Source organism: Callospermophilus lateralis, chromosome 2 (genome assembly GCF_048772815.1).
Source record: "Callospermophilus lateralis isolate mCalLat2 chromosome 2, mCalLat2.hap1, whole genome shotgun sequence".
NCBI lineage: Eukaryota > Metazoa > Chordata > Mammalia > Rodentia > Sciuridae > Callospermophilus > Callospermophilus lateralis.
Window position 1 is genome coordinate 76,444,195 of NC_135306.1, and position 15,931 is coordinate 76,460,125.

At 41.3% G+C, this 15,931-nt stretch overlaps 1 protein-coding gene across 1 annotated transcript in view; it reads left to right on the plus strand.

The window, feature by feature from the left end:
- Psat1 (phosphoserine aminotransferase 1) overlaps positions 1-4,300 on the plus strand; it is a 28,037-nt gene extending 23,737 nt beyond the window's left edge. Inside the window, exons 8-9 of the mRNA XM_076843503.2 lie at positions 1,557-1,694; positions 2,959-4,300. Coding sequence (XP_076699618.1) covers positions 1,557-1,694; positions 2,959-3,064 — 244 coding nt within the window. The 3' untranslated portion in view covers positions 3,065-4,300. The remainder of the gene's footprint in view (positions 1-1,556; positions 1,695-2,958) is intronic.
- The last annotated feature ends 11,631 nt before the right edge of the window (positions 4,301-15,931 follow it).

Here is a 15,931-nt window from a genome sequence, read left to right on the forward strand (position 1 = left end):
ACAGAAGTATAAGAATAAAATAGGATGTACGTAAGAAAAGGGAGAGAGGGCCATGTGTTCTGCCTTTCTTTCATTCTGGAGTTACAGTTCAACTCATCTTCCATTTGTCTCTTCTGGTTGTCAGTGATGAGTAATTTTGGCTGCTTATCATCCAAATCAGATACTGAAGTCAGATATTAATCTTTCCCAGACAAAAATTTCTCATTCATTTTTGAGTCTCTGTGTGCCTTAGGTAAGGTGCTGGGAGTAAAAGGATAATTTTATTGCATTTAACAGATACTTATATAGCATTTGATATGTTCTGGGTGCTGCTTTAAATTGCACCAGTTATATCAATTATCATCTCTGCATCACAGAACACTCCAGAACTATCGACTTAGCCCTTTTCTGAGCTCATTATTCTTTGGGTCAGCAGGTTGGGCCGAGCTCAGCTGGGTGCTTCTGTTGGTCCCAGGAGCCCTCAAAACTGAAGGCATCTGGTAATTGAGCTGTTGCCAGATGGTTTAATGTGGTTTCACATGTCTGGCACTTGGTGCTGGCTGTTGGCTGGGATACTTACCGCCATTCTGCTAGCTCAGACTTGTGTAAGTGGCAGTGATGTTGAAGATGGAGAGAAGAGAAGCTGGTGTGAGGTAGAATTATTTCTTTTGAGCCCCTTGGCCAAAGCAACTCACAAGGCCAGGCCAGAATCAAAATGTAGAGAACTAGACCTTACCTTGTTAAAAACAAAACAACAAAAACATTTTTTTTTTTTTTTTGTTATTGAGGATTGAATCCCAGGGCACTAAATTTACCACTGAACTACATCCCTGGCCCTTTTTATTTCTTATTTTGCTAAATTTCTTAGGGACTCACAGTTGCTGAGGTTGGCCTTGAAGTTGCAATCCTCCTGTTTGAGGCTGTGGAGTTGCTGGAATTACAGGTGTGCGCCACTGCACCCAAATCTTTTTAAAAATTTCTAATTGTGCCCTCAAAATTCTCTGTTAATACTTGGTTTATTTAATACATCAACTCTCGAGGAAAGGTTCTGATAGTGTTCTCACTGTTCTGGGAGGAAAGTGAGGCACAGGAGGGAGGTAACTTGGCCGAGGTCACACAGCTTAGAACAATACAGGGTGATAAACCCTTTAAAAACTGCTCCTCATTATTTTCAAGCCTTCCAAACACTGTTAGGACAAACGTATACCTCTGCATCTGAACAGAGAAAGGGTCCTACATACTTGCTATATGGCACCCATGTGTTGGATCCTTCCTACCTGTTGAATCTCTGGATTATTGCAACTAATCTGCAGTAGAGGTATTATTCCCAATATTCAGCCAAGGAAACTGAGGCTTACAGAAATTAAATACAAATCTTACAGGAGAATGCTAACCCACTGTTCCATGAGCAAGAGTCTGGTCTGTCTAGGTAAATTATAAATGTCCTGGGACAGATTTTTGGTTTTGTTTTAATCTTCTGCTTGCATCTAGAAAATGGTTTTTAAAAACTTGTAAGTTTCTTAATGATAGCCTGTGCATTTCAGAAAAGTAGTTGGAATATGAAATGTGTTTTTCAGATGCCCAGTGGAGCCCCAAAATAGAAGCAAGATGAATATTCCATTCCGCATTGGCAACGCCAAAGGAGACAATGATTTAGAGAAAAGATTTCTCGATAAAGCACTTGAACTCAATATGATTTCCTTGAAAGGCCATAGGTGAGTACACCTCCAACCCAGATGCTTCAGAGATTTTTTTTCTTTTTCTTTCTTTCTTTTTTTTTGGTACCAGGGATTTGACCCAGGGGTACTTTACCACTGGGTCATACCCCGGCTGTTTTTATTTTTTATTTTTGAAATAGGGTCTCCCTAAATTGCTTAGGGCCTCACTGAGTTCCTGAGGCTGATCTCAAATTTATTGTCCTTCTGCCTCACCTTCCCAAGGCACTGGGATTATAGGCATGGGCCATAAGCCTGGCTTGGTTTTGTTTTTCAAATGCAAAACAAAACACAAAAGCCTGCTCAGCTTGGAGGAGCAGTTTTGTTAACTTGTTGGGGGAAACAGTTGTCTCAGTTGTATTCCTTCCTCCTGTCTATAGAACCCAGGGCACAGTTCCCTGGCTCCAGTGGAGTCACAGCTTCTATGGGGTTTTGTTAAAAATTACCTTTGAAAATCTCTTAACTGCTCTCACAGCCATCCTGTCTGATGAGGCTGGCACCACTCTTTCTACTGTTAGAACATTGCTGCGTCTCCAGCCGAACACCAGAGGATTAATTTTACATACTCCATAAAAAATAAATGTCCTCACACACAGCACCAGCAGCAGCGAGCCGCACATCCCTGTCTGGCTGTTGCAGCAGGATCATGAATGGCCTGGTGCCGAGCCCCACGGTCACCATCTTCATCGATGGATCTTTTCTCCCCCTTATGTAGTTTTTGTATTTATCAAGAGTGAATAGTTTGAATTAGTCCAGGTGTGAGCAGCACTCTCACTGCCTAAGGGAGATTTTTTTTTTTTTTCTAATGACTCAAACATGGAAGCTCAATGCCACCTGTCGGGGGTTTTCAGGTGGAAGGTTGGGCACTGTTGGCCTCCAGTGCTGTAGCTCTCAGGAGTGATGATTAGGCAGCGTTGTGTTGATACTGAATTAGGTGTGTGTGTGTGTGTGTGTGTGTGTGTGTGTGTGTGTTGGATAGGATCCAGGGCTTCTTTCTTGCTGGGCAAGTTTTCTGCCATTGAACCCCCAGCCTGATGCTCTACTTCTTCTTTTTTTTTTTTTGTACCCAGGGGTGCTTTATTACTGAGCCACATCCCCATCCCTTTTTATTTTTTTGAGACAGGGCTTTGCTAAGTTACTGAGGCTGGCTTTGAACTCGTGTTCCTTCTCCCTCAGCCTCCTGAGATGCTGATTGCAGGAGTGCACCATTGCACCCAGCTGATACTCTGATTCTTAATGATTGAATCTGTTTTGGTCATTCTAGGTCTGTGGGAGGCATTCGGGTCTCTCTGTATAATGCTGTCACCACTGAAGATGTTGAAACCTTGGCCACCTTCATGAAAAATTTTTTGGAGATGCATCAGCTATGAATGAGGCCTATTCTCTGCCTTTGTATAATGTATACTGAGTTTAAAGTAATTGGGAATGGCTACAAAAACTTGACAGACAGGTTAAGTTTCTTCAAATAAACATGCTTATTATAGATTCCATTTTCAAAGAACAACAGCAAGACATCCACAGCTCTGCCGAGTTGATGCAACCACCAGCTACTGGTCACCTCAATTCTGACTCAAACTGGAAGTAGTTTTAAAAATCTTCCTCTTGCTTTTCTAATGAATTTCAGCCTATTTTGTCTTTGCTGCTACTTTTTCCAGCTAGATCTCAGTATTTGAACTTGCTTGGACTTAATTATGCCAGTTGCAGTTAGTTATGGAGGGTGTGTGAGGGTCCTCTGTGCACAGAATCTGGGAGTAGTGGGGTCTCCTGGGTTCTGCAGCTTTGAATAACCCATTAAATCCCAAGTTTTCAACTCTGCAAATATTTCAGTGAAATTGACACAGGTGCATAAATTAGGTTGGAAATCATAACCTAAAGCTTATTATAGAGTTTATTATCATTAAACATATAATGATAATCATTAATTAATAATATTAATATTATCACTAGTCATTCACCTATTACTTTTCTCAACAAAATAGAACTTAAAAAACATAAATATTTATTTCAAAGTTATCAGAAGTGGTACATTTGTTGCTCAATTTAAGTTTTTTAGGTATTCCCTAAATGGGATCCATGGGACATAGTGGGTTAAGGTTAATATTGATCATTTGGGGAGCATGTGGAGGGCCAGGCAAAAGGGCAAACTGTAGGTCTTTATACTGTTATTCTCTTGAAGAGATAAGTGACTTACTATATAAATGTTCATACAGTAGGGTCTGTTTTTAATACCACTTCATTTATATCTCAGTGCATTTATATTTCTAATGAAACGGTTCTCAATGATATATAGAAGCTTAGAGTTGGTTAAATCCCTGACCTTGTGTACTACAGCATTGTATTAGGAACAGTTGTACCCCCTCTTCACCCCTTTCCCCTTTGAACCTGCTCCATGGAAAGAATCTAGAAGTTTCATTGTGTTTTGTTTTTCATTTATGCCATTAAACTGAAAATCTGTTAGATTCCCTTATCCTGTGTACACTTGGTGGTTTTCTTTGTATTGTGTGACCAGAACAATACTGGGACTCCCAGAAGATCTTTGCTGGAGTCTTTTCCCCTGTTGTGTATCTGTTGTCAATATTTTATGTTGAATGTGAAGAACATTAAAATCCTGAGATGTAATAAAGTCTTGTGAATGATTCTTCTACCTGACTTTTAGACAAATGTTTCTATTTTAAGATGTTTTGATGAGAAAACTAGAGTCCAAAAATAGCATGTGATAGTGTAATTTAATCTAAGGTGTAAGACTTGAACCTTGTGAAATTGTGTTTTAAAAATTGAGTGCAGTGTGGAAGCTTTCCTTTTGCTTTTAGAACGGACATTATCAGCAAACCACCTTCTGACCCAGCTCACCGGGCAAAGTTCTATGAACTCTGTCCCCCTTACCCCAGAAACATGCCAGTGGGACAGTTTTGAGCTCTCTTCCTGTCATGTTTGATTGTGTAATGAGCACTCCACTGACTTCTTGTTCGGTCTCTGCACTATTATTAGTTGAGTTTTCTGGTCAGGTCTCAGACTCCTGGGCTTGGTTCTCATCTATAAAAGGAGGGGTGAAATAACTCTGCTTCTTATCTAGGAATATTTAAAAGTTTAAAGCAAGTGCTTGATGCAGGATGTGAATGATAATCCTAGCTAAAGCAAAAGCCAACCAGTTCAAGGAATCCGACTAAGTGTCTACGCACAGTAGTGGTGCTCGGTGTCCACTGTGCCTCCTTCCTCACATGTGGCTGCAAATCCCTGTTATCTCTGCCAGCGCTGCGTTGCTCAGTCTGTGCTTCTTTCTGTCCTGCTGTCAGGGGCAGCTCTGTTGGGTCAGCCCTGGTGATTGCTTCAGCAGTCTCGTCTTTGCCCTGTCCTCTCCCACCACAGCCAGTTGGACTGTGACTTCCCCTTGTTCTCCTTGTTCATTCATAAAGAACCCAGGCCTCTTAGCCTGGCTGTCACAGCTTCATCACATCTGGCCTGACCCCTTGTCTCCTGTGTTCATGGTTCTTGGAATGGGGGCATTTGCATTTGTCATGCTGTGGTTCCTGCACTCAGTAAGCCAGCCTTCCTTCAAGGTGTCTGCCAGCCTCAACCTCATTTGTGTCTTTACTGAAAGTGTTTTTTTTTCCTTAGTTTTCACCATGGTGACCCTTCTGTCCCATCAGAACATCTCCAGCTCTGTTCTTCACTCTACTGAGGTGGCCACTTGTCTTCTTCCCTGTAAAGCAGTGGAGAAGGAGTCGAGATTCTCCTGCCCTTGACAGCCTGCCTTGCCCTTGGGAGGTGCTGGATAATTGTCTGCTGAATGAATTGAAGGTCCTAAGGGAGGTCCTCCTGACTGTTGCATACACAGCCTAGAGTAGTAAAGGCAGAGAGAGAGATAATCTCAAACACATCAATTTTTTTTCTTTAATTTCATTTTTTTCCTTCTCTTTTTTTGTAGTAGTGGGGATAAAACCTAGGGCCTCACACATCTAGGCAAGTGCTCAACCACTGAGCTCCATCCCAAGCCCTTTTTTTCCTAAAATATCAAAGGTTTAGTATACAATTTCATTTTTTACTAGAATGGTCAAATATGGTTCCATGGTTGAATGTGGAAATTTAAAATCTTAGCGGTTCCCTAGAACTACCTAAATATGCAAGCTTTTGGAAAATGGTCAGTAGCTTCCTATGGACAAAGGGTATCCACTTATCTGGCCACAGGGGTAAGTTTTGAATACAGATTGCTGGAAAATAGTCATCAAAGTGTAACACTCGACTCTTGTCTCAAGGAATGAGCTGATGCCAGTCTGCTGACTATGTGGAAAGAGGAGGAAGGGGAGATAAGGATGCAGACAGCTGGTAAGCAGGGCGTAGGAGAGAACCGGCTGCTCTGTCATTCAAGATTAAAAGCCAGGTAGACAAATGTGTCCTTGGGGCTTTCAGAGGCTGTACGAGAGGCTGCCTTGTGTTCCTTGGATTCCTTGTATTTCATTGAACTGAATCTGAAGTTGTATTTTTCCCTTTCAAAATTCTTTATAACACGTAATTGTTCTAATGCCATCCCAGTGAGAAAAAACAAATTGGTTCCCCTGTTTCTGAGGTTTACCTCCACACACTGCTTTGTTTTCAGTACCCCAGTTCTGTGCATAAGAAATGAGACTGGGTTCTGTCTGTAACTCCCCATGCCCCTGCTAGACTGTTTATTGAAGTACCCATTGCCATTTTGTCACAACATAGTTGATGCTGGAAGGTTTGGTGTGCTCCTGGGTGAACTATATGAGAAACCATAATTATCCCTCTACCCTTCTTTGGAGCTGAAGCAGCGGCCACCGAGGCCGCTGGACAAGACCCACTGATAGATTAGATGTCCAGTTCTGCCAAAGGCATTGCTGGGTCTGGCCTTGTATCACTCATGATTAATGTTTGTTGTATTATGTTCTTTGGAAGGAAAATAAAATGAGAATTTTCGTACATTTGATTGGAATGAGCATAATTAAAAAGTGAAATACTACTGAGTCTGCTAAGAAATCAATCACTTTAATTAGAAAGAAGATTCTTTGCCTCTGTTGGTAATTGGGCTCTTGGTAATTTAAAATCGGAATCCCTGACAGTTTGTGATAAATTGGCTCCTTTTGGGCTAAAGCAGGTAAGAAGTTCTAATTACCTCTGGATTATTCCAGAGTGGATGGAAAATCTTGATCAAAGAGGTATTGAACGAGAGAGAAGCTGGCAGTGAGCAAAGATTCATTGAATTTTTTTTTTTTTTTACAAGAAGCTAAAGAATAACAGTTCATTTGATGTGACAGAAACAAGAGCTTGTATATTTGGAATCCTAGAGATGTAAATTGGATTTTTTAAAGAAAACCAGGAAGTAGGCATATTAGAGAAAGTTTACATCCACATAAGTTCTCTAGTTTTCCAGAAAGTATCCCTGATTGCTAGGTAGTGCAGGAAAACATTAACAGCCTTGAACCTCTCTTGGGGACGTGGAATTTGTTCTTTGAGTTTTTAAACAAACTGCATTAGGTTGAAGGAAGCCTCAAATGTTTATTCAAGTGAAAAAGTAAGTTACTAGAAAGATAGATGAATGAATCTACAGACCCTGTCTCTGATGGTGTCTTAGTGAAAAATACTTGAAGAAAATAGGCTGGATTTTAGGTTGATGCACTGGGCTATACATTTATTTTGAGATATGTGTTTATATGTTGTTTATAATATCTTTGTATAATAAATTTGTAGACATAATTTCAAACCTGTAGAAAATTTGCTAGACCAGTATGAAGAACTCTTTGTATATGTGTCACCTAGATTCACCAGTTCTTATTATTAGGCATCGTAGACTTTGGCATTTACTCTTTCCATATATTCTAATTGTTTTTCCTGAAGTGTGTAAGAATAAGTTGGAGACTGTGTTTCCCTTTATCTGTATACACTGTTTACTTCCTAAGTAAAAGGGCATTCTCTTATGTAACCACAGCACAAATGACCCAAATCAGAAATTGAACAGGGATACATTTATTCTACAGTCTTGCAGAAGTGATACTGTGTCCTCAGTTGATTTGTCTTAGAGGTAATACTCTTAGTGTCTTGGTTCACCTCTTCTATGAGATGTCCCCACTGTCAATTTATTACTTGTCTTTGTGATTAATATGTTGTGGGGAGATGTTTTGAAAGTCTGTAAATATGCAATTAAATAGATTGCATATAAAAAGGATATTATCAGTGAAATTATTTGATGGAGAAGGTAAAATGATTTATTGCTTATTTTTTTTTTTTTTTTTACAAACTCCTCTTCCTCTCCCCAAATAAAAAAACACCTGAAGCAAAGGTGTGCAAAAAATTACATTTTGGAAGTCCAAAACTAATAGCTGGAGGGTATGTATTCCAGAAGCCCTGAGAGCAACAAACATATTTTGAAAATATGAATAGTCTGGGCAAGTGTGCTTTTAGTGAACCAGGAAAAGAGAAAAAGAATCCTCTGGTTGGGATATAGGGTACTCAACTTGTAGAATTTTCCTTCCCTGTCTAATCAAGTTTGTTTATGTCTCAATATTTTTAAAAGTACAGCCCTTTGGTGACACATACCTTTAATCGAATAGCCAGATCTCAAACCACACAGCCTGATTATACTTTGAAAGATGTCATATAACATACCTAAAGTTAAAGTTGCCTCAGATGATTCTAGCTCAGCAGAATTGTCCCCAAGAGGGGGGAAAATTTTGGCTTCCATCTAGTCAGGTAAGAAGCTGAAGTTATCTTAAATATCCGAGAAATGAGACTTGAAGTTGAAGCATAAGAAATGCAAGCCATTACCGCTTATTTGTGCAGGTGTGTGTGTGTGTGTGTGTGTTGGGGGGTGGGTGGGTGGGTGGATATTTTATCCAGGAAAGTAAAAGACAACTAGAGGCTTTCTGCTCTCTTCCCCCAGTTTAAAACCATGGTTTCTTGAGGTTGAAAGTTCCAAGTTTGAAGCAGAAATCTTGAGTAGTTCTTGGGAAAGGATAGTTGAGCTGGTTAATAAGCATAGGAAACAAACTTGCTATGAAATACGCCAGGGGAGGAAATGCTTTTGCATTTCAGATGCATTTGAGTTTTGGGAAATATTACATCTTTTCTAAGAAAAAGATGCAAATTGAGGCTCTAGCTGACACCTCTTTCATTAAAACATCCCCAGATCTCCCAGCAGCCATTATTCAACAGAGTTATTCAGTGTCTTCCCTGAGGAAGGTCCTTGGGCAGTGAGCAAATTGGAAACTTGATCCAAACCGACTAGAGAGAGAGAGAAAAAAAAAAAAAATATTATTGGCTGATATACTGAAAAGGCCGCAGGCAGGCCAACCTCTGGTCTGGTTTCCTCCAATTTCCTGACTCTGGGACTTCACCCTCTTTCACATCCTCTTTCATGATCACGAGATGGCAGGGGCAGTCTCTTTATATAGGCTGCCCAGGTAATGGCAACAGGTTTGTATTTCAACCTTCCTTGCAGGAGTACCCAGGGGCGCTTTGATTGGGCCGGCTTAGTCAGATTCTCACTGTTGAACCAATGAGGTAAGGATATGCTGATTGGCTGAAATAAATCCTCCCTTGGAAGTGGGTGAGCCAATGCCATCTGAACCATGTTGAAACCTGGGTAATTTGTCAGAAAATTTGTTACCCTAATCGATCAGCCTAATTGGGGAGGCAGACAATAAACAAATAAATGGTTGCAATATATGAAGTAACAGTGTGACAATTAAGTCAAAGACAACCAGTACAGATTGGAGGTGGGAGGTGACATTTAAACAGAGACCTGAAAGATCGTGTAGGAGTTATCAAGAAGAGAAATTTAAGGAGAGAGCCAAGAAATTTGGGCATCTTTCGGGGAGACACCTATCACTTGACTTTTTCTTGGGAGAGTTGGTGTATGATACTCAAAATATTGAACCACCCGTATTGTACTCCGCAGAGGCTGCAGTTTCCTCAAGTGACCACAGGAGGGCGCCTATGGGGGAAGTCCCCATCAGGCAGCAGGTTCCCATGGACAAGAAGTCAGGTAAGACCTCAGCAGTGGCTCACTGCAGTGCCTGGGACGCTTTCCTGCTGGGGTCTGAGGCCAGCAAGGCTGGGGCTTGGACAGTGATTGCAAACCAAGGAGGATAGATATAGATAAATATAGAAACCACTGATAAAGAGCAAAGATGCATACCTGCTGGATTTCAGCACTGAATGAACCACATTTTCAGATTTTTCCCAATATCAACCACTAAACTTCTCTAAGTGATATTCAGAAAATGTTTACTAAAAATATAGATGACAGTATAGATGACCATGGGAAAGTAATCTACAATTCATGCCTGACTGATATAAGATTTCTTCCTAAAGCAAATTAACAAATGCTTTCCTGTATCTATACAGCCTCCTCCCCACTGAGCATCTTGGGTATTGCTGTTGTATCACAGACTTAGGGTAATTGAATCAACATCTGCCCAGGGTTTTCAGGGTGAGAGAAACTCAACCTGGTGGTACATGTTGATTCTACTGTAGAATGAACTCTTGGTTGTGTTTTGTTGGAACCATTTAATACCTTATTATTATTAAATTAATGGTTGTTTTTAAAAAGAATGAAAGGAAGCATCATCCTCTCAATTCCTGCCTTTCCTTAATGAGGCCTGCATTCAAGTGGTAACAATGGTCTGGAAGCATTGGAGGCTGCTCCTTTGGACAGAGAGTGCTCAAATTTGCTTTTCTTCTACCTTGTCAAGTTCTTTCATATTTGTTACTTACATGGTTTTTATATAATGGGTATAAGTATATAGTAGCAATATTGATACTTTATATTAGAAAATCACTCTGATACAAAAAGAATAAGACACTTTAAAATTACCAGTTTCCCCCTCTGGCTGTTTTCACCATTTTCAACCTCTGCAACAAGAGTGCAAACAAACTGTAGAGCTGGATGAAGGACTCTTGGAACTGTCGGCCAGTGAGCAGCCCCACAAACTCGTTCATATTCTTCTGTTAGCTTTGTTCAGGCTAAAAGCATTACCTAATCGTTTCTAGTTACCCATCCTGTCATTTCCTTCTAGTTATAGTTCCTTCCATTAAGCTCCTCTCTTAGAGCCCAAAGGCCTGACCTAGAACTAACCTCTCTGCTTAATGGTCATCAGCCTCTTAGTCTCTGAAGCATCTCTTTCATTTAGGCCTGATGTTCAGCCCTATAGAATTTGTTAATTTATTTTCTTTCTATCCTTCTCCTGCTCCTTCTCCTTCTTCTCCTTTGGATTGAACCTAGGGGCATTCAACCACTGAGCCATATCTCCAGCCATTTTTATTTTTTATTTAGAGACAGGGTCTTGCTGAGTTGCTTAGGGCCTTGCTAAGTTGCTGAGACTGGCTTTGAACTTGTGGTCCTACTGCCTCAGTCTCCCGAGTTACTGAGATTACTGTGCCCAGCAAGTCCTATGGAATTTCATGTAAAAATACCCATTCACAATCACTTATCCATCCATTCAAGTTGCTTGTGCATTTACTTATTCATTTAGCCAAATGGAGAACTATTATGACCGGATCATTATCCTCAAGGGATTTGGAACTTAGTGGGAAATGAAAATGTAAATCTTCATTTGCAATACTCTGGAACAAATGCTTACCAGGTAGGATTGCCAGATAAAGTACAGGATGGCCAGTTAAACTTGCATGGTTTAGTTGTTCAATCTGGCAACTTTCCCACAGGGGTATATGTTAGGTGCAGGAGGAAGAGTGGGGAGGCTTTCTGGAGAAAAGGATATGAAGGCCAATACAAAGAAGGGATGTCAGAAGAGGGAGGAGGATATGGGTGTGTTCCATGTAGAAGGAGCAAACAGACCACGTGAAGGTCCACACTCAAGAGCTGCCCCAGGGAATTTGAGGCAGTGACGCTGAGGAAGGTTGGAGCCCAGAAGGTTAAGGATATACAGGGTATCTAGAGAGGCAGTGAAGCTGCTGTGGAATCTGGACTTGAACCTCAGTGTGCTGTGGAGCTGTTTTAGGATTATAAGCAGCAAAGTGATGGAGGGTAAGCCTTTCAGAAAACTTTTTCCTGCTGGAGGTAGCTGAGGACGAGGAGATTAGAGGGGAGTCTGGAGATGATAGGAGAGCAGAGAAGGGTGCACACTGCAGTAGTAAAGCTGAGCGGTGGCCGTGTGTGAGGAAGAGAGAAATGGACAAGCTTAGTGGGTGGATGACGAGCTGCAGGAAACAAGAGGAAGAGAAGAGTCAAGTCTAGCTTGCAGGAGGAGGGGTCTTGGGGTGCAGGAAGAAGTGGGCATTGTGCTCTCATGGCCAGTGTGCTTGAGATATGCTCCCTGCCTTTCCACTGCTGGTGGAAAGGTCACCAGGACTGCACCTACAATCCACCTTCCCAGAATTCCTTGCTGCTGCTTTCCAGGTAGGTTCAACCCAAGGTCAGAGTGAGGAGGAAGGGAGAAGCCATGTCTTTCTCCCTCCTCTTTGCACAGGCTCTTCTGCTTTGCCTCTGGAGGCCTGTCCTCACCAGGTGCTGCTTCCTCTGTGTCCTGGCTCTGGAGACACCCCTTCCTAGTTTGCATTTTTAGCCAGAGGGTGGCCATTGGGATACCCTGGACTGTCTGGCTCTTCACTTGACCTTCTAGCCTTTCTATCACCAGGTGAAACTTGCTATACTTGTCATGGGCTGTTTTTTTTTTTTTTAATATTTTTTCCTAGTTATAGTCGGACATGATACCTTTATTTATTTATTTATTTTTATGTGGTGCTGCAGATTGAACCCAGCGCCTTGCCCGTGCTAGGTGAGCACTTTACCGCTGAGCCATAACCCCAGCCCCTCGAGGGCTGTTTTCTACTGGGCCTTGACTAACGTGAGTGAGTTGAGTTTGAAGTCACCATATGAGACATTTAAATGGGATTTTAACAGGAAGTCATATACAATGGTTCCTTGGTATCCAGGGTGCATTGATTCCAGGACCTTCCTTGGATACCAAAATTTGGAGATGCTCAAGTTCCTTATATAAAATAACATAGTAGTAGTATTTGCATGTAACCTGTGTACATCCTTTCTCATATTTTAATTAGATGACTCATAAAGCTAATATAATGTAAATACTATGAAAGTAGTTGCTATGCTGTATTGTTTAGGGAACAATGACAAGTTCAGTACACACTCAGTTTGTTTTTTCCAATTTTTTGCATCCATAGTTAGTTGAATCTATGGATAAGGAACCCATGAATATGGATAAAGGCATCATTTAAGACTGTCCACTCTGATTGGTTGACATGGAAGTTAAGGATCCAGAAGCCTTCCATTGGCTTGTCAACCAAGAAATTATCAAGGCCTCCAAGGTGAGCAGTTCCTTTAGAAAGAAAAACCAGGGCCTGGGGCTGTGGCTCAGCGGTAGAGTGCCCGCCTAGCATGTGTGGGTTCGATGCTGGGTTCGATCCTCAGCACCACATAAAAATAAATAAAATAAAGATATTGTGTCCAACTACAGCTAAAAAATGAAGAAAAAAAAATATATATATTAAAAAAAAAAAAAGAAAAGAAAAACCAGATGGCAGTGGACTGAAGGGGAGATGGGTTGGGGAGCAAGATGAGGCAGGTGTCAAGAAGTCCAGCAGTGGAGGGAAATAAGAGGAAGGTAAAGAGAAAGATTTTGAAAAGAGAGGAGAGGGAGGGCTCTCCCCAGAGGCTCTTTAAATGTGGTGGGAAAGAGTCGGTGAAGGAGAACAGGGGCCTGATGTAGGCACAGAGGGTGGCATCTGCAATCCCAGTGGACCAGGGTCCTGTGCCCCCGCACCCCACTGACTGGGTGCTCCCTTTCTCTGGTTTTCCACGTTGCTATGGTTTAGATATGGGGTCCCTCACAAAAGCTCATGTGTGAGACGGTGCTGGAAAGTTTAGTGGGGAAATGATTGGGTTATGAGAGCCTTAACCTAGTCAGTGGATTAATCCACGGACAGGGATTAACTGGGTGGTGATGTACCTGGAGGCAGATGGGGTGTGACTGACTGGAGTAGGTGGGTCACTGGAGGCGTGGCTTTGAGCTTTATACTTTGTCCCTGGTGAGCAGAGCTCTCTGCTTCATTCCAAGCTGCTTTCCTTCTTCCATGATGTTCTGCCTCTTCTGGGTCCGGAGCTATAGAGTCAGCTCACCATGAATTGAACTGTGAGCCCAGATAAACTTGTCTACTTCTTCTTCTTCCTTTTTTTTTTTTTTAAACTTGTATTTTTTAAAAAAAGTTGTACTTGTCAGGTGTTTTAGTCACAGGGAGGAAAAGCTAACTAAAGTACATGTTGAGGGGCTGGGGATGTGGCTCAAGTGGTAGCGCGCTCGCCTGGCGTGCGTGCGGCCCGGGTTCGATCCTCAGCACCACATACAAACAAAGATGTTGTGTCCGCCGAAAACTAAAAAATAAATAATAAAATTCTCTCTCTCAAAAAAAATAAAAAAAATAAAAATAAAGTACATGTTGACCCTTGGAGGTTGGTTGCCCTTTGAATCCGTGGGTCAGGAGTCTTCGATTGACCCTCTCCCTCTCCCTCTTTTCCTGCAGTGCTTCTGGGTCATAAATGAAGGTCAGGTTCTTGAGTGAGTACATCAGATTTAAAAAATTTCATTCATGACAGCTGATTTCTTGAACAACCTCCTAGGACAAAGACCTATATACTGTTTCAAAAAGGCAAGTTAACAAATTTTTTCCTTCAGCATTGGGACAGAGTGCTGTTTCTTTGAGAACTAGACAGAGGGGTTGACTTGCTCTTAGGAATGTTGCTTGTGTACCAGAACCAAGCTTTACCTCTGGTGTCTTAGCATCCCTGTGGGCATGAGAATTAAATTGTCATAAAATAGATGAACAGGAGCTGGGCACAGAAGTGCACACCTGTAATTCCAGCTTCTAGGGAGGCTGAGGCACGAGGATTGCAAGTTTGAGACCAGCCTGGGCAATTTAGAGAGACCTCTGTCTCAAAGTAAAATAAATAAATAGATAAATAGATAAATAGATAAATAAATAAATAAATAAATAGGGCTGATGGGTCCAATCCCTTGTTCTCCCAGAACAAAACCAATCAAGAGAACAAAGCATCTGAATGCTTACAAGGAAATGAAGACCTAAAGACATGGCAAAGCCCAAAGACTTCTGTATTAGGTTGAACAGAAAGAGGCAATAGTGAAAAAGTAACTAAATTGTATGGGGAGGCTAAAGGAAGGTAAGAAAGATAATAATAATGTAATAATAATAATTATATTGTAGTGGGGAATGAACCCAAGGGTGCTTTACCACTGAGCTATATGCGCAGCCCTTTGATCTTTTATTTTGAGACAGGGGTCTTGCTAAGTTACCAAGGCTTTCCTCAAACTTGCGATTCTCCTGTCTCAGCCTCCTGATTTGCTGGGAATAGAGTTATGCACCACCATGCTGGGCAAGAGTTATTTTAAACCAGATCTGTGTCCCCCGCTCTCCCCAGCTATGGCTCCCGGTGGAAGAATGAGTCTTTCCTCCTGTTACAGGGAGCAGGGAGGGCATTTTTCATGTGGGATTTTTTTTTTAACATCTGAGGACCAGTTTTATTATTTTAATTATCTCTTATAGTGCAACACAATTAAAAATTTTTATTGGTCCATTATAATTATACATAATAGATTCATTGTGATATTCATGCAGGCACATAACATAATTTGGTCTATTTCATTCTCTAGTACCTCCCTTGTCCCTTCTCTCCTCCCTCTTCTTAGTCCCCTATTTTTACTCTGCTGGTCTTCCTTCTATTTTAATGAGGTCTTTTTTTGTTTGTTCCTGTATAGCTTCTACATATAGCTTCTACATATTGTATGTTCTCTAATATACAATCCTTAAGGTTTAGAGTCTGACTTATTTTGCTCAACAGGATGCTCTATTTCCATCTTTTTTCCTGCAAATGACACAATTTCATTCTTCTTTATGGTGATTAAGACTCCACTGTGTATATTTGCCACATTTTCTTTGTCCATTCATCTGTTGATGGACACCTGGGCTGGTCCCATGACAGCTATTGTGAATCGCACTGCTGTAAACATGGGTGTGCAATATAACAGACTGACTTTAATTCTTTTGGATAAACAACTGAGGAGCTGAATAGCTGGGTCATATGATGGTTCCATTCCCAGTCTTTGGAGGAAGTGCCACACTGGTTTCCATAGTGGTTTTACTAATTTACAATCCCACCAGCGTGTGAAGTGTTCCTTTCCCCCCACATCCTCATCAGCATCTATTATTATTTCTATTCTTGATGATTGCCATTC